Source organism: Sinocyclocheilus rhinocerous, unplaced genomic scaffold (assembly GCF_001515625.1).
Source record: "Sinocyclocheilus rhinocerous isolate Xijiao unplaced genomic scaffold, SAMN03320098_v1.1 scaffold26, whole genome shotgun sequence".
NCBI lineage: Eukaryota > Metazoa > Chordata > Actinopteri > Cypriniformes > Cyprinidae > Sinocyclocheilus > Sinocyclocheilus rhinocerous.
The window spans coordinates 49,180-73,039 of NW_015648545.1; the positions used below are offsets into that span (position 1 = coordinate 49,180).

Sequence of the window (23,860 nt, forward strand, 5' to 3'; positions counted from 1 at the left end):
GAAAAGATTCAGATAAATATAGTTACATATAGACAGTTATATCAGTGCAGAGGTGAGATATAATTGCTAAAACTGTCACTGGCATGACTCACCAATCATTCTGCATGTAGGTAGAAACCATATTACACGGTTCGCCTGTAATTCATCACAAACTCTTTGACCACTTGCCACAGATTCTTTGACATTTTTTCTATAAAGTATGAATTCAAGAGGATCTAAGCTCAGCTTAGCTACTTAGCTGTAAAGTTTTAATGAATCACAGAAGATTAAACCACACAACTAATGAGGAAGACACACTTATGCAACCACACACTCATGGTTATCTCTCTGCCCCCTGGCTGTCTCTCCTCATCTCTCCTGACAGATAATAAAGAGCATTCAGTATACAGGCACCTGACAAGGTGTGCAGGTCTATTTAAAGCTAATGGGCCTGTTAAGTTCAGCTGAGCCTGCTTAGCCTTCAGGCATCAGTTACCGGAGAAGACATTTTTCAGGAGAGGAGAGCATGGAGGGGTTTGGTCCCAGTCATGCCTGAAATTCTATGGTCCATGTTCTTGATGAAGGTAGAGATCCCTCATCTCTCAACCCTCCTCAGACTTCAACTGTCACATAGTCACCACCAGCCGATTTTCTCACCCCAGGCCCACACTAACCTCCAAGTAAGAGCTTCTCCATTATACAGCTTCGCTACATGTCATAGACTAAGTAAATGTGGCAATGTCATGACCCAAAGAGACAGCTAGACAGGGACTCATTTGTCTTAAGGCAGTGTGTCTATTTCAGAAACACTTGGATGAACAATGATACACTTCAAAAACAGGTCACAGCAAAGAGATTAGCTTTTACAGTCCAAAGCTTTCTATAGTCTTTGATACAAGTGCTGTCAGATTCAGACACAACTTAGAAGACGGCTCTGTAGCTAAAAGAAACTTTTATATAATACAGGTGGAAAACACATTTTGGAGTGTAATTTGGGAAAATACAACAAAAAAAAAACAGTAAAAGCATAAGAACACTGTATTCATCCTCTATTCATTGTGGGGCAGGACCATTTTTGGTTTGCTACAGGACTAGCACAATTTTCAGCCAGTAAAGTGCATATATAATTGTTATTGCATGCCAGATATTTCACAGCTTGTTAAACTCTGCACTGTCTGCCTCCCAAATGGACAATGTAGCACAGTCTGTTCCTGAGGAGAGCCATTTCTAAACCTTCTCCCTCTATAAACATTTCTGTAATGCAATATATTGATTTTTTTCTTATCTATATTTTTTGGCACTTTTTATACATAACTATGTAAACAAAATCCTGAAAGGTATTCTGACTTTCTTGAACCCCATCCAAAAATACATAAGGTTTTCTGCTATATGTCAAAACACAGACGCAATGTTTATAGCCATATAAGAATTGAGTCCAATGCACACTTATGGATTTATTTGCATACACTGCGCTAATATGTCAGTTATAGAGTCAAAATTTTATCAAGATTTGATGTATTGCACTATATATTCAGAAAATATTACCCAAGACAGACTTTCGGTAATATAATAACATCGATACAAATCATACTTAGCGTTCCTCTGAACCAAATCAGATACATTTAGAATGTTTGTAGTATATATATAACAGGTCACAGATTGCCCTTGAACCATATGGCAAGCAAATGGAATAACAGAATGTTTAAAGAAAAGCTGAGCTCATTAGAAAAGGTTTCCTCTTAGTATGAAAGCAGTAAGTCGAGCCACAAGGTCAGCCCCTCACCCAAAATCAACATTTGCAGCAGAGGACATAAGATTTCTGGAGCCTTTTGGTTCTGAGACACTAATAGGACATTTTGCATTACATTTGTTTGTTTAGCAGGTGCTTTTATTCAAATGAGAATAAGCAAAAACAACTTATTTAAAGTGCAAAAGGCTAGTTAGTTAGTCAGGTGCGTTTTTGTGAAGATTTCAATGGAATTTTTCAGGTGAAGGTTAGGAGTTCATCCCACTACTGATTTTAATTATGAAATAGTATGAGTGGACTCTACAAAAGTGATGTTAAATACAAAAGACAGATGTCTGACAGGCAAATTTTTTGTCTTTCATTTATGGAATATTCTGCTTTCCATTGGTGAAATCCACACCACAGTTCCACATATACTTCAACCACTGCAGCAATTTCTGCTGAAAAGGTCATCTCTTAAATTTACTTGAAATGACGGGGGGAAATGTATAGTGCAACCACCATATAAACATCCATTTTTTCACCCCTATGCTTGCATAGAGTAGCATTTACTGTATGTAGTGGTACTCACACCGACTGAAAAACTGCATGGATTTATTTGTCCTCTATACAAATGTATGCCAACTCTCCCATTGACTATAGGTTTGTTTTCTGGGACTGTCCTGCTGTCCCAGATCTGCTCACTGAATTACTCTAGCCCCTCCTCTTTAGTCACAGCTGTCTGTGCTCTGCGTCTGCAGTCAGCCTACAGCTGCTGGGACGGAACATGAACAAGGGGAGGGGAATATATATCAGAATTGGCCGGGCCACAGAGAGGAGCAAAGCCACCATCAGGATTCAATTAAAAAAAAAAAACAGTAAAAGCATAAGAACACTGTATTCATCCTCTATTCATTGTGGGGCAGGACCATTTTTGGTTTGCTACAGGACTAGCACAATTTTCAGCCAGTAAAGTGCATATATAATTGTTATTGCATGCCAGATATTTCACAGCTTGTTAAACTCTGCACTGTCTGCCTCCCAAATGGACAATGTAGCACAGTCTGTTCCTGAGGAGAGCCATTTCTAAACCTTCTCCCTCTATAAACATTTCTGTAATGCAATATATTGATTTTTTTCTTATCTATATTTTTTGGCACTTTTTATACATAACTATGTAAACAAAATCCTGAAAGGTATTCTGACTTTCTTGAACCCCATCCAAAAATACATAAGGTTTTCTGCTATATGTCAAAACACAGACGCAATGTTTATAGCCATATAAGAATTGAGTCCAATGCACACTTATGGATTTATTTGCATACACTGCGCTAATATGTCAGTTATAGAGTCAAAATTTTATCAAGATTTGATGTATTGCATTATATATTCAGAAAATATTACCCAAGACAGACTTTCGGTAATATAATAACATCGATACAAATCATACTTAGCGTTCCTCTGAACCAAATCAGATACATTTAGAATGTTTGTAGTATATATATAACAGGTCACAGATTGCCCTTGAACCATATGGCAAGCAAATGGAATAACAGAATGTTTAAAGAAAAGCTGAGCTCATTAGAAAAGGTTTCCTCTTAGTATGAAAGCAGTAAGTCGAGCCACAAGGTCAGCCCCTCACCCAAAATCAACATTTGCAGCAGAGGACATAAGATTTCTGGAGCCTTTTGGTTCTGAGACACTAATAGGACATTTTGCATTACATTTGTTTGTTTAGCAGGTGCTTTTATTCAAATGAGAATAAGCAAAAACAACTTATTTAAAGTGCAAAAGGCTAGTTAGTTAGTCAGGTGCGTTTTTGTGAAGATTTCAATGGAATTTTTCAGGTGAAGGTTAGGAGTTCATCCCACTACTGATTTTAATTATGAAATAGTATGAGTGGACTCTACAAAAGTGATGTTAAATACAAAAGACAGATGTCTGACAGGCAAATTTTTTGTCTTTCATTTATGGAATATTCTGCTTTCCATTGGTGAAATCCACACCACAGTTCCACATATACTTCAACCACTGCAGCAATTTCTGCTGAAAAGGTAATCTCTTAAATTTACTTGAAATGACGGGGGGAAATGTATAGTGCAACCACCATATAAACATCCATTTTTTCACCCCTATGCTTGCATAGAGTAGCATTTACTGTATGTAGTGGTACTCACACCGACTGAAAAACTGCATGGATTTATTTGTCCTCTATACAAATGTATGCCAACTCTCCCATTGACTATAGGTTTGTTTTCTGGGACTGTCCTGCTGTCCCAGATCTGCTCACTGAATTACTCTAGCCCCTCCTCTTTAGTCACAGCTGTCTGTGCTCTGCGTCTGCAGTCAGCCTACAGCTGCTGGGACGGAACATGAACAAGGGGAGGGGAATATATATCAGAATTGGCCGGGCCACAGAGAGGAGCAAAGCCACCATCAGGATTCAATTAAACCCCAGAGGGGCCGGTGGGAAAGAGAGTGGAGAAAGACAGAGGAGTCAGCTGCTGAGACGGAAAGGAAGTAAAGAGCTCTTTCACTCAGGAAGAGGACTAAATGTCAAGAATCTGGTGCGCCACCCGTTCTTCATTGTTCACAATGAGAGATGGTCAAAGTCAGGCCACTGGGCTGCTGTTGCCCTCTGGCAACTGAACACAGTAGCCATTGTGCTTCCGTGTCAGGGGTCAGTGCTGAAAGCATGAAGGCCTCCACATCAGAGAGCTGGACCCCAGCCATGAAAGATGATCCCGTTGCTCTGCCTCAAAGCTGTATGAGTAAAAAGTTCTGCGATCCACACAGAATGATTCTAATGAACACGATCTTTCTTCTCATGGCCTTTTAATAAGCACAGATTTGTGGCTACACTCTTACCCTCCAAGTTCTATAATAGTGTAAAACAGAACTTCTCAGGTCAGATGTCAGGTGAAGGAGGATTTTAAATTCATGCCCCAGAGAAGCACAGTTAAGGCAGTTGTTATGGTTGTTCCACTCTATCAAGTGTAAATAATGAATGAAAAACAACCAAAGAAGATAAGCAGAACTTGTGCAGTGGAAAGGCAGGGCAGAGAGGAACCAAGAGAAACTGCTGCTTGTTTAAACTAGGTTTATAGTTGTCAGAATAAGTTATAATTAGTGTTTACTGCCTGTGTTGCCAAACTCTCCGAAGGCAGTGCTAACTTCACACTCAGAATGACAGCTTTACATGTGGCACTCACCCCATGCTCATACCCACAGCAGAAAAAAATTAAAATACACACATTTTATTAGACCCAATCAACATCTTGTAGAGGTGTCTGTACTACGTGATACAGACACCTCGTCTTAACGAAGGGACGTGATACAAGGTGTTTTTCTTGCACTCCACGTTGAATTTCATTAGAGTTTAATAAGTAAAACACGTTTACGTCTCTTCTCACCCTTTAGAAGTTGAAATTCAGCATAAATAAAATGAGACACACAGATAGATAGATAGATAGATACACTGTAAAAAACGACTGTGAGTTTAACGGTAAAAGACTGTAAAAATGCTACAGTAAAAACCTGTTAAATGGTTAATGGTAAATTCCCCTACTATATACGGAGAAAAACAGTATTGGACATTACATGTAATTTTACGGTAGTATACCGTTTTGTGAAGTGAAAGAGACTGTATAATTTTTCAGTGAATAACCGTAAATTGACATTCCCAGAATTCCCTGCGTTACATTTCAAATGTGATGTTTTTTTGTTGAAATAACTCTTTATTCTTAGTTTTTTCCTATCAGTTTTGTATATTAGGTTTGTGTGTTACACCTAATGTTGTTAAATGAATGTTTGATTGCATTATTTCAGTTTCATGTGTGTTACCATGATGGTGTTTGGTGGTTGTGTGAATGACACTGTGCACCTTCTATACATATTATTATTTAAAAGCTGCTTGTGATAGGCTTTGGTTCATCATGTGACTTTCTCATCACCACATGCATTTGGTGGTTAGTGTATTACAAAGGTACAAAACAGATTTCAGTACTTCAATAAGGTTGGTATATTAACATTATATCAGTTAATGAAATTACGGTATTTAACTGTAAATTAACCACAGCTGCCGGTTTTTTACCGTAAATTTTACGGAATTTTTTTTACAGTGTAGTTATGAGAGGTGTAATTTTTTTATGAGAATGAACAATTTGCTGGAAAATACTCACTCTCCCATAGAAGCTCTGGAGTCTGACCCAATGATAACTCCTCCATTGAACTTAACAGCAAGAATGGTCGTCTAACAAATTAATAATTACATCATAATTAAGTTAAGTAGGCTAATTAACATTTACATTTGTTTGAACATTTACATCAGTTTCCCAAACAACACGCTGCAAAGGCTTTAGAGTCATAAATAAACACGATATGTGTGTGTGTGTGTATAGGATGGTGTAGTTCTGGGAGCAGACACAAGGGCCACCTCTGATGAAGTAGTTGCAGATAAAATGTGTGCCAAGATTCACTACATTGCACCTAACATATAGTAAGTAACAGTAAGGATTAAAAGTTTTGTATATTAGGGTTGTGTGTTACACCTAATGTTGTTAAATGAATGTTTGATTGCATTATTTCAGTTTCATGTGTGTTACCATGATGGTGTTTAGTGTCTGTGTGAATGACACTGTGCACCTTCTATATATGTTATTATTTAAAAGTTGCTTGTGATTGGCTTAGGTTCATCATGTGACTTTCACATCACCACCTGCATTTGGTAGTTATCAGTGTATTACAAAGGTACAAAACAGATTTCAGTACTTCAACAGGTTGGTATATTAACATTATATCAGTTAATGAAATTACAGTATTTAAATGTAAATATAAGTTAAAACCGTAAAACCTAAAATGCTGCTACCACTTTGAGATGTGCATATTCTGAATGATGAATGCACATCTAACTCATGTACTTTTTTCATGTACAGTACATCAGATAAATAATTACTCACTCAATTTTTCTTTTAAAATTTTTCTTTTTTTATATATATATATACTGATTAAAGAAGATGGAAGTTCATAGAGGGTCTACAGTACACGTCATTCTGTCTGAGCCAAGAATAACAGTGACTTAATCCTGCTGGATACAGAATAACTTATTAAGTGTCTGCTTTAGTAATCTGCAGGATGACAGCGGCCTGTATTTCCAGCTGCTGAGTCCAGAAAGTACAGTCCTAATCAAAGGCTCTTGATCCAATGCCTTGGTGGCCCTGAAAGTCTCAAGCCACATTGAACCCTGGTAGACAAACCAGAAACTGAGACACACACACACACACACACAGTTTTTTCCATATGAAAATTTATGTTGAGTGAAGTACCAGTGTTTAAATTTCAATAGCTCTTGCATTACCACAGTCTGGCTATGAATATCATTAATAAAACACACATTAATTCAAACATTTTTCTCAACCTCTGGCATGACAGAATCTGCCTTATGAGGTACACTGGAAAGTCTGGGCAGGCACGTAGGTGGACAGTAGCTTATACTTACACAGCATGATTCAGAACTGTCTGCAAATCCAAAGTATAAAAAGCTGATGATCCGACGTGTTAACATGAGGCTGAAATAGAATGCGCTACTGTCAAGACTAATGGCACCAACACAGCTGGACATGAAATGGTACAGGGCGATGTGTTCATTCTGTCATGCTGATGCAGTGCCAGTTTTGGTGTGAAATGCCCCTTAGCTGAGCACAGACATTCTTTCTGTGGCTACAGTTTTATTATTTGACCTTTCAAAATGGCATTTATGTAATACGTAATTGCTATGGCACTTTGAGAACTATATACGGAATCGCAAGCCGAAAATAACAATTATCTCTCAAAATGTAAGGGTCCTATAATAACATGTTCGAAAATAGCATCAACAACTAAAGCGCATACCATATCAACACTAGCTGTCTACACTCTCTGTCAGTTTCACACCTTTCCTTGTTTGACTGATGGCTTTTCTGCGTAAGCTTATGTAGTGTTTTTTTTTTTCCCACAAATCAGCTGAAAAGGAGCCTTGTTTCAGGAAGTGGGTTATGTGACATACCCGCATGACTCCTTTTGGTTTACCTAAAATGGCTTCGGGCTGCTGTTCTGTTCACTAACTAAGGACCACAAACAGACACGCAGTCTTTAAAATACCTCTTTGATATAAAGTGCATTGCAGCCGAACTATGGACTTGAATGCAAACACATAAATCTTATGGTTTTGGGCTGCTGCTCTATAGAGGATGGCTGGCAACTCAGACAACACTTCAGCCAACAAACCTCAAAGGGATCATTTACAACTGATGAATCACATCTCCTTGTATTTCTGTGAGCTATTAAATAAGCTGCTAACTAAATAAATCCCACGAGACAGACAATACAGCGTGGAAAGACTAATACTAAGAAGGTTTTCTCAAGAGGAAACAGTGACGGCAAGAAAACACAGAAGACTTTAGCTAGCTAGTTTTCTAACCGTTGAATATCTTAAAGATGCTTTTGATTACATTTGTGATATAATAAAGTGGTAATCAGTGGCAGTCCATCAGAAGGGGCAAAAAAGAAACGTAAACTGATAGAGTTAACAAAACAATAAAATGATAAATCAGCCAATCAGAATTCACAGTTTAAGAGCTCTAGAATTTATAGTGATAGATGATATAACATGCTTATGTAACTCGCTTATATTGTTACAATAATAGTTGTCATTTTTGGTGTGAAAGGGCCTTTTGTTTAACTAAAGTTTAGCTTAGTTAAAGTTAACTAAGGTTGACAAAGCCTCTGTTGAAACATATACATATTATGTAAGAAAAGAAAAAAATAATACATATTTGAAGACCCTTTTCATAATTTGCACCCTACTTTCAATCACATTCAAGTTAGTCAACTTGAGTGCAATGACTGATAAAACTATATAGCTATTTCATTTGAAGCACCCTTAGAGCTGGATGTATATTTGAACATACCCTTAAAAACATGCAGAAAAACCTAAAGAAAGTAAGGCTGAAAGCAAACAGAGTTGATGGGAGAATGACCATGGACTGAAAAAGCCGAAGCAATAAAAGGGAATAACAGAATAAAAGGCCAAGCGAGACGCTGAGATCTAGCATTGCTGAAGGTTGTCAGCTGAAAGACGGGTGCGACGTTCTCTCGGCTGTTGATGAATGTCTGCAGTGATGTGTGTGAGGCTCTGAGCCAGGCTGCTTCTTGCTCCAGCACCCATAAATACTGTGCAGGCTGCCGTTTCAGCCCTCAGCCGCCACCAGCGTCACCATTCTGCCTAGAAAATGCAACACTCTTCCCTCCTCTTGCATCACTCCTCTCCCCTCCAGAAGAGTGAGGCCCTGGTACAATGGAATTATTGTCATGTGTGTCTCACAGGAGGATCAAAGTGAAGGCTAGTGCTACTACTATGATCCCAGAGGCAAACTGGAAATGAGGTGTCTTAAGGGATCACTGTACCTGACGTTTGAAGCACCAACAGAAGGGATCAAATCATAACGCTCCCGGCTGGTGGCCCATTTCTCGTACAATCCATGTCTGATTTTTATCAGCCCACACTATCATTACCATCAATTTCCACTATCACTGTCCTCTCCCTCTCTAATATCACTCTTTTCTCTCGCCTCTATCGTTCTGATCCCACTTTGGACATAACAACAACAGCAGAGAAAGAACTGTTAGAATCCTGTCAGAACCTGCGACAGCCGTTCATTTATAGACAACACGACTGTCAAGATGTTTCTAATAGCGATAACAGGCACATAATTCTAATGCTAATCAGTTATTGTGTGCCAATCGTGAAATGTCTAACCCCATATAGTTCATATTTGGATGGAGCATTTTATCAATATGTCATGTTTAACAAGAAGACATCAAAAAACAGCTTTGAAGTGAAAGATCTTGTACACTGTATCTTCTTCCATCAGCCCTTTGATTACATGGAGATCTGGAGCGGAATAAGGGCAGCTTGCCGAGGGGAGTGTCAGTGTGGAATTTGCAGGAATCTGATCTGGATGACTGTACAAGCGTATACCTTCACTTCCATGAAACAATCCTTTGTGCGCAACTCCTTCAACTGTGGCACCGCTTGGCACAGGACCAAGAGCGAGGAAGAGCATTGTGTACCATACTCGCACTCCTCATGTCCTATCACAGACTTGACAAAACAGACTCTCCTGTCAGAAATTACATGTTTTTAACAACCTACCCTGCTAACCTACACATAAAGTCTAGTACAATTAGTAAAAAAAAAATTATAAAAAACAGACACTGTAATTCATGTAAACATTCAACTAGTATGTGTGTGTATGTAAGACATTTTCGATGACAGCTGCAAGTTGTAGCTCTTCTCGAGTTGATTTCGCAGGCGGGAATGTCAGACTGCACACCTCTTCATTTGCCCGAGATGAAAAACAAAAGCAAAACGTGTGCGTGTTCTCTGCCTTCAGCGGATGTAGTAGGGACAGTGGAGCACCTTCTCTGGTAAAATGGAAGCAGATGTGCACAGGAGAACTTCTATTGTGTGTACAGTTTGATGTTTCCTTGGCATAACATAATAAGAAAGAAACTTTTCTGGAAGAAGTCTTTCTGATTGAATTGTGAAACCTATGGTAGAAAACAAAAACAAAGCCCACAATGACATTTAGGAAAGCCGTTTGAGTTCGCTGACTGCAGTGCAAAGAAATGAAGACAAAAAATAAAAAGCACTCCAAACCTGTATGACTGTCTTTATTCTGTGAAACACAAAAGAAGATTTTTCTTGAATGTCTCTATGATTTTTGTTCATACAGTGAAAGTCAGTGAGATCCAGTATTGTTTTGGCCTCCATTAACCGTTATTATATAGATATGGCAAGTGGTGACTTATTTGTTATTATTTAATTAAAAAATGTTGTTAATTTAAATGATTTCTTATATGGACGGAACACCCTGTAACATAGGCAAAAACAGTTCTTTAAGACAAACCTTCTTTAAAATAAAATCATAATTTAGAATTATGTCATAATTCTGAGATTAAAAGTTACATTTGGCATACTCCAATGCATAAGTCGCAATGCATTAAAACGTTGATATTATGACATAGTCAAAATTATGACATACTAAATCATAATTGTGAGTTAAAAAGTCAAAATGATGACAAACTACAGACATAGGTGTGTAAGTACACACTATGTGTAAAACATATTTAAGAAAAATATGAGCACCTTTCAATATTTTTATCCATATTTAGTTTTTTTTTTGTTAAGAGCTGAGAATAGGATACATCACTTGTTTGTACAAGTTCATCATGACATATGAATGAGAAGACAGGTGCAGGTTAGCGTGGCTTGGCTGGGATGCCTGAGGGTTATTTCTACATGTTTTTAGATTTTGAAAGACACTGTCATGCTTGGATTACTGATCTTCTATGGTCTGTTCCTTCCTTTATATTTTTATATTTTTAGAATTTTGTAATTGAAGCTGCTACATGAAGGTTGCAGGTACATTTTGTACATCCTTAATGAGCTATGTATCTATAACCATGACAGAACATGGTATTTTAAGATTTGCAATTCATTTTCAGAATTAATTTACAGCTCTAATCCATTTTCAGTCAAATACTCCATGATCCCTTCGTTTCCACACATTATTAGCAGAATCCAGTGTACTCTGCTGCTATGGAAACTAGCCTCTGTGTGTAGTGACCAAACAACTGCCCATCTGGATATCAACACAGTACTGTCTTCAGTTTAAACAAATTCCACATTAAATGTTTAGCCAAAAATAAATTAATATTTCCATCATTTACTCATCCTTATCATGTCTTTTAAAATGGGTATGACTTTCTTTCTTCTGTGGAACACCAAAAACAAGTTTTATAGCAGAATGTCCAAGCTGCTTGTTTCCATACAATGACAAGTAAGCAAGCAAGATTTTTTTGTGTGAATAATGACTTAAATTTCAGTTTGTTTACCACACATAGCTATTATATAACTTGAAATATAGCAAAATAATCGTATGGACTACTTTTATGATACTCTTATGTTGACATTATCAATAACTTTACTGCAAGTTGTATAGTAAGATATCTGTGTATATGTATGTATAGATATCTATGCGATCCTGACACTAACCTTTCAAAATCTGCTGTGTCTCTTCAACACAAGATTCAGATCAGTCAATCTGTCAACACTGAGCATATTTTGGAGCCAAAGAAGAGCCTGAAAGGGTCACTGTCTCCTTGCTGTACCTTTCACCAGTGAGAACCCTGTCTGAGAACAGGACAGGAATGGCATGAACCAGGGACATAAAACATCCAGACCTCCAGCACTACAGCTGGTCTCAGTGGTGATACCTGTTGCCCAAACAGAGGAGCCTCACGTCCACCTAAAGCTCTATCACACTCAGGAGATTTGGTAATAAAATAATAAAAAAATCTCTTTCGCTCCTTGACTTGCCTCATATCACATATCTAAACAATGAGATAATGTCACTGTCAATTTTCACTCATACTGTGTCTGAGAACAATAGATTTACCATTGTGTGTGAAGATGACAGATGACCTTTTAAGAGGAGGGAGTAAAATATTTCAGCCTATTTATCTTTATATGTACTAAAAATATCAAAAATGAACAAAGTGCTAATACAAAAAATCAGTGGGGTCCAAAAGTCTTAGACTACTAGTAACAATAAGTTAATATCATGTTTTCCATTACAAATTGTATTATCAGCATAACAATTTTAGGGGAAATTTGAACTGAAAAATCATTTTTTAGAATGTCTCAGCATTTGGTTTTCCTCAGTATTTGGTTTTTGCTTTATTGACAGCGGCACTCGTGCTACATGAACTTTTCACGTTTGTGTCAAACCTGATGATTATGTTCTCCTGCATGATTTGAGATGATCTAAAGAGCATCTTGAGCTTTCATAAAAGGAAAACATCTGACCGTCTGTTCAGACTCACATGACCAAAATCACAATTTTACTTTTCAGTGACCTTAAAATCTGAATCTGAAATATTTCTTATTGATTTTACATCATGTTTCTCCTAAAGCTATGTTCTGGTTTAAGACTTTTGGACAGCTCTGTAATCAATATGACTGAGAATGTCAGTTATATGTCACTAAAACCAGTTTTTAGGGTTGGGTCAGGTAGAAATAGTTCTTAAGATAACAACTGCACATTTTCACACAGTATGATTTCTAGTTTGTTATTTATGATAATTAGCTGGTATAACCAATGTCTAGCTAAGCTCAACCTGGTTAAGGCTGGTAGACCATTTTGGCTAAGTTGGCAGTTAACCAGTTTCCATGTTCAAAACCAGCTTGGCCACCTTAAGCTGGTTTTTCTAGCAGGGTAAACCTCACGTTAGTCACTGGTATGTGTCCACACCTTCAGAGAAGTGACTCCCATGATCATTTGTGGGGGGTATGACGTCTCTCAAATGTCATCTCAAAAGCGAAGGTTAGTGGTGAGACGGCCTCAAACAAGAAATAGGTCCAGGTGTAATAACAGCTGAATTTTCACATGACATTTTGAGTTTGAGAGGTTGGAGGTAAGCACACTAATCCTTTGAGTTTTAAATCTGATTTTCTTTTATCATTCTTTAGGCATCTGATTTAGGAATGATCACTATGACACAATGTCTCTGAGAAAGAAAGATAGCAGTGTTTGTTTCTGATAGTAAGTGAGGACCATTGAAACCAAGTGAGCATGGGTTTAGCATCATTGTGCTTTTTAGTTCTTTAAAACCTCCTATAATCCTCTAGTCATAATACTTTTGGTCTCGTTATAATTATTTTCACACCACAGATGGTTTCATTCAGAAATGTTTCATTTCTCTCTGATTTATTATGGATATTTGGGCTACAGGCTAACAGTAATCTACTTTCAGTGCTAGCCATATGCTAGCTATCCCAAAGAAAATTAGTCTCATAAATGATCTCATAAAGTTAAAGCAGTGCTATCTGTCCATTACTGAGAACTTTTTTGAGTTTAGTTTTACAGAAATGGGTTCGGTTCAATGTCACTCCATCCTTGACGTCTCTTCAGTAGATATTAACAATTCTACTCTGAGCAAAGTCGTTTAACAAAAGCAAACAGTTGCATGCCTCAGTTGTCTCACAATAATGCAGAAACTACAGTTATGAAGACTAAAGAGCCCAATGTATGGCAGAAACCCTTGCTGCTCTTTTCCCTTGACTTGGCAGTCCTTGCTGAGCTAGCCGCAGTCTTTTTCAAATGACAGTAATCACTGCACAGAAGTAACAAAAATCCTGAATGGCTATAGGTTTGGACAGAAGAGCTCAGCGCACATGCACTGCATGCATGGACTGTGGTGAGGAGAGATTATGGTAAACGTCAAACCTACCATTAGAACCTGTCTGGTTTTCAACTCAACACAGACCTTACTCACTTGCTAAATATGTAGTTTTTGTCACACAATCTATTTCGTCAGCTGTAATGAAATTCAACATCAGATGCGTTTTTGAGAGCACTTTTCTAACCAGGACACTGCTACTACTTTATACTGTTAACTAAGTATCAGCGTTGTGCTGTCCATATAGGTATTATTTACCATGGTAAAACATGGTAAATAACAAACAATGGTGTTCTTACATTGGTCAATATGGCTTTGTAAAAGTCATTTACTTCTTTACTTGGAAACTCAGTTATGTTTTAATAATTAAAATTGTCTTGATCTTAGATTTTATTACACAAATTAAAGTGTGTGCGTATTTATCACTTATATATAATTTTATATGTACATATTATATACGTGTATATGTATTTGTTTTAATATTTGTTCAAATTTGTTCATATTAAAATATAGAAAGACGTATAACCGAACATGTTCTATCACATGTAAGTGGTTTATGAGGGTTTTTCTCATAACAATAATGACCCCTAGTGGTAGACATTTGACATGACTATTGAAAAAGTGAAAGTGAAAGTGAAAGTGACGTGACATGTGGCCAAGTATGGTGACCCATACTCGGAATTAGTGCTCTGCATTTATCCCATCCAAAGTGCACACACACAGCAGTGAACACACACACACCGTGAACACACACCCGGAGCAGTGGGCAGCCATTTATGCTGCGGCGCCCGGGGAGCAGTTGGGGGTTCGGTGCCTTGCTCAAGGACACCTCAGTCGTGGTATCGAAGGTGGAAGAGAGCGCTGTACATTCACCCCCCCCACCTACAATCCCTGCCGGTACGAGACTCGAACCCGCAACCTTTGGGTTATGAGTCCGACTCTCTAACCATTAGGCCACAACTTCAAAATTATTGAGGTCAAGGAGTAAAACCAATCAACACCTAATATCACTGAAAATGACCATATTACACATGTATATTAAAAATTTAGTCTTAACAGGATTTCTGATCTTTAAAAAAATATAAAGTGTGCATTGGAGTATGAAATTATATAATACGGTAGATTTTGAAAAAAAATTTTTTCCCTTAATTACCTCATTAGTGAGAATGAATGTGCATTAAATGAGGCATTACACTTAGACTATTGTTTTTGTTAGTTTGCAGTATGCAATGATTATCTGTTAAGAATAAAGATAAAGACTACATTTCCCAGAATGCTATTTGACGATTCACAGGAAGTAACAGCAACTTCAAAAAAATCTTTGTAGAAGTGCTCAATGTCATGTTGTCTAACCCCCTGATAGCTGCAGAGAGAAAAGAAGAGAGACATCACTTCATGATGAAGTTGCTTTGCGGTTTTACCTTGTTATTAGCAATAGCTGTTGCCTATTACATCTACATCCCATTGCCTAAGACAATCTCAGAACCATGGAAACTGATGGTGTTGGATGCCACATTCCGCGGAGTTGTGATGATGGTAAGTAGCACATTTTGAACAGTGCACCAGGTGAATTGAGGAAAGGATGATTTTGATTGACTGAAAAGCTCTTTTATATTCTATTCTAAACTGAAATTGCAGGTTATGTTGCCTAACTTGTAGGTCATATTTCTTTTTAACAGAATCAAAATAACTAATGATACAATAATAATAATAAAATAACAATAAAGTTTATATTTGTTTTGTCATTAAACTTAAGTGAAACTTAACTTATTGTTGCGTTTAGTACATAATATCTACCCAGCAAATAAAAGTATATATATAATACATTGTATAAACAGCATAAAACCTGACAGACAACATCCAGTATTAACTATTAACAGAGCACCATCTGTTTTTTGAGAGACATCAGAATGACTTTGATTTGCCTGTTCGGATGAACTTTGTCCAACTTGGCACCACAATAGATAATACCCAAGGGCAGGATGAAATTATCCTAATTCACTGTCTTCGTGAACTTTTCTCTTTTTCAATGACTTGGCATTTGTTCTCCTTGTCAATGCACCAAAAATGTCATGCAAACTGCATTTCAAAACCATAATGAGGGGAACGGTTAGTTCAGTTCACTGAATACTGACCCTGTTGTTTTGTAGGGAGATGTTGCTCACTCAATGGGTTTGAGCCATAGAGTCCGAGTTATCAACTCTGCTATTGTCAATTTTGAGAGTCTGGTGCCCATCACAAACCAAGAGATCCAGATTGAAGATATCCTGTTTGATGGAGTCCATGTACGTGTATACCAGCCTCCTGGACAGGACGGAAAGCTGAGGAGAGCAGTTATGTTCATTCATGGAGGTGGATGGGCCTTGGGCGCTCCAAGTATGTCCAAGAGTTTCCTTATGAATCATTATATACGTTTCGTAACGAATCAGGTAGCAGGACTCTCTGTCCTGTTGTTGCATTCACGGGATTATGCGTGAGTTGTGTTTTCATGTGACTGCTTTATCTGCCATCAGAGTTGGGGTCATATGACAGTCTCTGCAGACAGATGGCAGCTGATCTGGATGCAGTGGTTGTGACAGTGGAGTGAGTATAATCTCATTCAAATAAGAATAGAAAAATCTTCTCTGGTTTTGATCAGTCATGCTGAGTGTTAACACTATGCAGTTATCGCATGGCTCCTGATGTGCACTTCCCAGTGCAGTACGAGGAGTGTGTGCAGGCCGCTAAGCATTTCCTGAGGCCAGAAGTGCTGACGAAGTATTCGGTCAATCCAGAGCGAGTGGCAGTGTGTGGAGACAGTGCTGGAGGAAACCTGGCCGCCGCAGTGGCTCAGCGGGTACACTTCTGCTTTATTACTCAATTACTTCGATTCCTTATGATATAATATTGTAATATCATTTCATCATGTCTTTTAAGGTCATATTTTCTGTTAAAGGGATGGTTCTCCTAAAAATTAAACTTCTGTAATTATTTAATCACCCTCATGTTTTCCAAACCTATGACTTTATTTTGTGGAACACAAAAATTGTTCTGTATGCTCTTTTTATGCAAATACAATGAATTGGGACAGGTTGTTTCATAATGGTCATAATGTTTTGTGCTTTATTCTATGATGTCCAAAGAAAATGTGTAAGAAAATGATCCGATCTGTGAACCTCTGTGACAGGATCATTAAAAAACGGTTCAGTGAAAAAAAAAATCATTATTTAGATTTATTAGAAAGATCTGACTCAAAGGAAAGATTTATTCATAACTTAATCACTATGCATTGAAAATCTTGACATAAATTTGTTATGGCACAAGTCAAAATTATGACTTTTTTTTGTTTACTTTTGTCTCATAATTATGACAGTATCTCATAATGTTGACTTTACCTCATAATTTCAACTTTGTCACGATTGTTATGACTTTATATCTAATAATTTTTATCACACAATTTTCTTTTTTGTCAATTTAAACTTTTTATCTCATCAATTCAACTTTTACCCCCGATTTCACAGACAAGGCTTAAGCCAAGTCCCAGACTAAAATGCATGTCTGTTCTGTTTTAACAGTAAGAAACTTGCACTAACATATCTTAAAATATATTTGTGCCATTATTTTGTCTCAAGATGCACACCAGTAATGTTTTTTTTACTAAGGCATGTTTATAAAAGATACTTAAATGTCCTAATTGAACTTGGCCTAATCCTGGCTTAACCAAAGCCCTCTGTGAAACCAGGCCTTAAAGGGATAGTTCACCCAAAAATGAAAATTTTATGTTTATCTGCTTACCCCCAGGGCATCCAAAATGTAGGTGACTTTGTTTCTTCAGTAGAACACAAACGAAGAATTTTAACTCAAACCGTTGCAGTCTGTCAGTCATATAATGGCAGTCAATAGGCTCCATGGCTTTAAGAGTAAAAAAAACATACACAGACAAAACCAAATTAAACCCTACGGCTCCTGACGATACATTGAGGTCTTAAGACACGAAACGATTGGTCTGTGCAAGAAACTGAACAGTATTTATATAATTTTTTACATCTGATCCACCGCAATGTCCAACTGTCCTGAGCGAGTTCACAACATCCGGCGCGTGACGCGTGTACGTCTGCGTGCGTGCTCTGGCATAGTAGACATAGATATATATAAGTAGATGCCTCATTAGGGCCGCGATACGTTCCAAAATGGCGGACGCGTCAACATATCTGGAGCGGTCGAATACGGCATCTACAGGTGCATCTCAATAAATTAGAATGTCGTGGAAAAGTTCATTTATTTCTTTCATTCAACTCAAATTGTGAAACTCGTGTATTAAATAAATTCAATGCACACAGACTGAAGTAGTTTGTCGCGCGTATATGTCACTCATTATTTACACAGTGCAGAGAGATTGCGGACGTGTTCACTGGCACTGCCATGATCTAAAGCTATTTAGAAGTACAGGTCATCACAATGGAAGACGGATTTTGATATATCATCAGACAACGTGGAATTTTTGACTGCCATTATATGACTGACAGACTGCAACGGTTTGAGTTAAAAATCTCTGTTTGTGTTCTACTGAAGAAACAAAGTCACCTACATCTTGGATGCCCTGGGGGTAAGCAGATAAACATCAAATTTTCATTTTTGGGTGAACTATCCCTTTAATATCATAATTTCACATAGTATCTCATAACTGCCCTTTTATTCTATTATTATCACTTTATCTCTTAATTTTGACTTTTTAATCTCATAACTTTGACTTTTAATCTCATAATTTTGACATTTTTATGATTTTTTTTATTTTATTATGATGTACCAAAGCATGATATTTTTTGTATTTTGTGGTATAAATGGCAGCAATGTAGCCATATGTGGGTCTTCAAACTTGGGATATTTTAAAATATTATATAGCTTGCAAGCACTGTTCCTTTAAATTGAATGATCTGTCGGAGCCTTAACCTAGTCTTAAAATGTAGCTAGTGTGATGTGGTTATGCTAATCAACATTTTCTTTTTCTCTCTCTCTCTCTATCTCACTAGATCGGAACAGACAACACTACTACTGTGAAATTCAAACTGCAGGTCTTGGTTTATCCAGTGCTTCAGGCGCTAGACTTCAACACAGCTTCCTATCAGCAGAACCAGAACGTTCCCATCCTGTATCGCAGGTTAATGGCCCGTTTCTGGTTGGAGTATCTAGGCGCCGACCTCAAACTTGTGCACTCCCTCATGATAAACAACCACACAGCCCAAGACCAAAGCCTGATGTCCTTGATCCGTTCAAAGCTGGACTGGACCACTCTCCTCCCCAAACGAGTGATAAAACATTATAAGCCTGTGTTTCCAGTGACTGGCTCTCTCAGTATCTTAAAGGACATACCTGCATTACTGGATACCAGAGCTGCTCCGTTACTGGCGGAGGACGTGGTTTTGCGTATGGCACCACGTGCTTACATTATGACCGGTGAGCATGATGTTTTGAGGGATGATGGGATGATGTACGCCCGCAGGCTGGAGCTGGCAGGGGTCTCTGTCACTAATGAACATTATGAAGATGGTTTCCATGGCTGTGTGAGCTTTGGTTTCTGGCCCTGCTACTTCTCTGTGGGAATAAGGGCAGTGCAGAATTATATCGCTTGGCTTGCCAAACATTTGTAGTTATATTTCAAATGTGTCTATTAGGGATTTCCAATTCACACATTGGGATGCAATCTTTTGCAACACAACTGAGGATTTTTATTGTATATCGAGCAAACAAATTAAGTATTTGATGTTCTGCTGTTTTAAAAGAATTGTATTATGGCTTTCAAATAATGACGAACACATTAAAGTGTATTTTTTAACTAATTTACTAAGAACCAAATGAGGATTTAGAACCACAAAGGAATTTCTCTTGAACTGATACACTGTTCTGACACCATTAACATACACAAGTATATGGACACGTGTTATATTCAGCAGTTAAAGCGTTTGTAAGATTCTTGTCGATTCAAATTATTGCTAAAGTTGTGTTTGTCATTAATACCACCTACTGCATTAACAAAACAGAAGTCATCTCTCCATGCATTTCATAACATTTGTGTTAGACTTTCACTCCAAAGACCTGAAATCATTTGTATCATATTTCTACTGTGAATAAAGCTGGAACATGTATTGAAGCTGCAATAAAGGTTACAAATATACGCTGCCTAGTTGCATTAAACATATTTCAGTTATTCTAGAAAATAATAAATTTTTTGGTATTTCACATCATCTTGCATTTTTGAACGACACAAAACACAACATAGATTGACTCTAAGTTCCTTTCATAAGAACTAGGGATGTCAACGATTAATCGATGATCGATTAATTGTCGATAAGAGATGCAATCGATTAAAGGTATCGATGGTCGATTAAGTCGTTTAATTTTGGGCTGCGTGCGGCTCATGCGCAAAACACGTGCGAGCGGCTGTGAGTGACGGTGACGGTATATAAATGCATCATCATTCATTCATAATGTACAAATTAAGCTTTTAATGTGATTTAAACTTAATTTTAATAACTTTAATAAAAGTACATTAAAATAGAAACAACACAAAGTTCTTCAACATGGAATGCAATAGAAATGTAGTAACAGTCATTTCCCCAGATAATTCTTTCATATCGGGCTCTGCGCTTTGCAGGGCTGTGGGACACAGGACAGATAGGCTATTCATTCCTACAACTTGTTAATTCGTTCCTACGACTTATTAATTTGTGGCCACTGTCCATGTTTCATTAATTTTGTCCTTTAAATAACCCATGATTTAACTAAAATAAGGGAAGCTCTGTGCTTTGCAGGGTTGCGGGACACAGGACAGATAGGCTATTCATTCCTACAACTTGTTAATTCGTTCCTACGACTTATTAATTTGTGGCCACTGTCCATGTTTCATTAATTTTGTTCCTTAAATAACCCATGATTTAAGTCAAATGAGGGAACAAATTAATAAATCGAACGAATTCTTAATTCACGGCCATGAAATCTTTCATTTCTCTTAGATGCGAAAACTGTGATCAAAAGTGAATGACAATAAAATAAACCTGCGAAATTAGAGGGTTAGACGGTGAGGATTTAGGAAAAGAAACAATGCCTAAATATTACTGAATTTGTGTAAATTCTTGACCAACCGGCAAACCAGAACAAAGCCGCATAAATGTTTTGAAATGTTGTTGTATGCATTTGTCATTTTTATTTAATTTCTTTTATTTTCTTAAATGTGAGTCTGTTCATTATCAAAATAACATACAGTCAACCAAACATATAAAACGTTACACTGGTCCGTTTAAATAGACCGTAGTATACCGGTCCACTCTGCTACCAAGGACGTTTTTGCTCATGAGGATGATCTTTTCAGTCTATATGCGAATGCGTGTAAAGTACAAGCCTAGTTTACATTATAAATAATAGTTTAACATTCAAATACATTGCGAATATGGAAACATTTGGATTTGTGCCGAATGAGACGTGAGTAATAACCTCCAAATACATCTAGTCAAACCCGCGCTCGCTCCTAATTTGTCCCAGGTGTTTCCCTTGATGTTTCATTGCTCCCAGGTGTGTCTCGTCATCCCCTCCTCCTGTGTGAATAAATAGGGTTCCCTGTGTGTGCTCCAGCGTCCGGTATTGTTCATGTCGTCAGGTATAGCGTGAGTGTTCCATGTTCCTTTGTGTCAATTAAACCCATTTGGATTAATGTACTCCTCGTCTCTCTCCGTTCCTTGCTCCTCAGTCCGCTCAGCAGTGCACCCGTGACACATACACTGGTGACATTTTTCACAATCACGACAAACAATCAAATACTGCCCTAAACTCAATAGCGGAAAGGCAGCGCTATCCTGCAAATATGGCGGATAAACAAAGCAGTTTCCCAGAACTCAACGCGGCGTTATGTCACATTCTCATTCTTTATACGTTTTCCCAGAGCATTCAATGACGTCACTAAACGGTGATGCCACATCGTTCACAAGTTTCTGCAGGACCTAACTAGCCTAGGGCACAGGTTTTCAAGCCCTGGGACAAAATGGGATGCTTTAAGAAAAATGTATAGCCTATGAAAGCAATAGGCCTAAATAAAAATAACAATTTGTTTTCATAAAAAAAAAAAGCGAAATATATCTGACTTAAATAATTAAGCTAACAGATTTAAAACAGAAGTGTGACGCGGCGCTCCATAAACAAGCTCACGGAAAGGAAAGGATGACAAGACGCATTCTGTTTGTTTGCTTTATTTTGCAAAAGCACAAATCTTGTTTTTATTGTGAGTGTGCAAAAATAAAAGTAAACACCTTTGCGGATTATATCCTACTCCAAAAATTGTGTTGAAATGATCGAAAATTGACATCCCTAATAAGAACATTAGTGTGAGTTTTGACAAAAGTTGGAAGCAAATATGTTGTTGTTCTATACCTTTTGGATAATTAGGAATGCAAATATTGTGGTGCAAGGACAATTTCATAATTTAAATTTGAACGATCAACCTTTCAGTATTTCTAAGATTAACAGCTGTTAATAGCTGTAGGCTGAGTTCTATTTAAATTATGAAATTGTCCTTGTACCCAATATTTGCTCTTTGATATTTGAATGAGAAGTACAGCTATTACCGTAATATAGTGTAACAATGTTGCCCTCTAGCCGCTAAACCGGAGTATGCCAAGCTCTACAATGAAAGCTACTATTTGTGCTGCACAAGACAAAACACACATATAACACGACAACACAGTTTTGAAAAACAAGAAATAAAAAACTATAATTTATTTTTGTTGCTTTCTGCAGTTTTCATTATTTCAATGTGGCAGTGAATAAACCAGCAATAAGAGGTTCTCCAGTAATTCAAAAATCAAGAAACTAAAATCTGAGTTCAAGTAATGACCATTGAAAAGCAAAGGGAGGAATAAAACAACAATACCAAACTATACGATTTGAAAATACAACACAATATCCCACTAAGATCCAAGACTTAACTAGAAGATTTTTCAATATTTGGTCAAAGCCCTACTGATAGTTTTCAAGCATATTTAAGGATATGGATGAAGCACTGTCTACCCTGCTTTATTACATAAGACATGAAATGGCGCAGTGTAACAGTAAACACATATTTCTAGTTTTGGTCCCTAGAACAGGAATCACAACACAACTGCGAGACAAACACAACTAATCAGGATCAGAGTAAAGAGGCAGGAATGGGTGCTAAAAGGTGCTCAGGCAACCGTTCAAAGAACATAACATCTTGAAATACTCGTTTAAAGTTTGCATCAAAACAAATATGATGACTGTGTGGGGAAAAGGGTTTAAAAGATGGCTATCTATCATTTTGCTTTTCATATTGCTTTAAAAATATCACTGCCATGAATACATTCTCAGGCAACACACTGAACACTCTTACATTCACTAGTTTCAGAAATCTTTGTAGATACTGTCCTGATGAAACAGTCAGCTCAGGCTGAACTAACAATGAACAATAGTGAGGATATGATGCTGATGAACTCTCGAAGTTGGAGAAACATAACTGTTGTCACAAATTTGTGCTTCATCATCCTTACAAAACCACAGACAAACATGGAATTTAAATGTCTTTCTTTCAAACCTGGAACATGACGAATAAAAAAAGCGATATGGCGCTACCCTCCATTCAGAAAAATAAGGAACCATCTATTAAACAAAAAAATTAAATAACTCGATATCCTGACGGGACACCCCAGTCCCATAACCAAGAGTCGGGGGTGACACAGGAAGTGATCACTATAGCAACCAGAACAGGTGTCTAAACCCATTAACACTATTGGGACTAAGTGCTACATTTTCCACCATTAGTTAATTGTGATTTTATCTGACGTTAAACAGGCATTACAGATAGCTGTATATAATTTTACTTTCAATGTTTAG

At 37.4% G+C, this 23,860-nt stretch overlaps 1 protein-coding gene and 1 long non-coding RNA gene across 3 annotated transcripts; one reads left to right on the forward strand and one right to left on the reverse strand.

The window, feature by feature from the left end:
* Positions 1-869: 869 nt before the first annotated feature.
* LOC107709886 (uncharacterized) lies at positions 870-23,828 on the reverse strand. The gene is made up of 3 exons (XR_001636537.1): positions 23,435-23,828; positions 13,309-13,313; positions 870-880 (listed from the first exon to the last, which is right to left on the reverse strand). It is a non-coding gene; the product is annotated as an uncharacterized LOC107709886 (long non-coding RNA).
* LOC107709885 (neutral cholesterol ester hydrolase 1-like) lies at positions 13,207-20,137 on the forward strand. 2 transcript variants are annotated; one of them, XM_016514547.1, is made up of 6 exons: positions 13,207-13,222; positions 15,351-15,523; positions 16,138-16,363; positions 16,501-16,570; positions 16,652-16,823; positions 18,997-20,137. In XM_016514547.1, the coding sequence occupies exons 2-6, from the start codon at positions 15,383-15,385 to the stop codon at positions 19,612-19,614; spliced, it is 1,227 nt and encodes a 408-aa protein (XP_016370033.1). In that variant the 5' UTR covers positions 13,207-13,222; positions 15,351-15,382; the 3' UTR covers positions 19,615-20,137. The 2 variants fall into 2 exon arrangements, with proteins under 2 accessions (XP_016370033.1, XP_016370032.1); XM_016514546.1 differs by lacking the exon at positions 13,207-13,222 and having other exon boundaries at positions 15,246-15,523.
* Positions 23,829-23,860: the final 32 nt, after the last annotated feature.

Excerpts from the sequence above, each read along its gene's own strand:
- LOC107709885 (XM_016514546.1), top strand. The coding sequence starts at position 15,329 with ATGTTGTCTAACCCCCTGATAGCTGCAGAGAGAAAAGAAGAGAGACAT. Across the intron at positions 16,364-16,500 it reads ATGGGCCTTGGGCGCTCCAA|AGTTGGGGTCATATGACAGT; the intron begins GTATGTCCAAGA and ends ATCTGCCATCAG. Across the intron at positions 16,571-16,651 it reads GCAGTGGTTGTGACAGTGGA|TTATCGCATGGCTCCTGATG; the intron begins GTGAGTATAATC and ends AACACTATGCAG.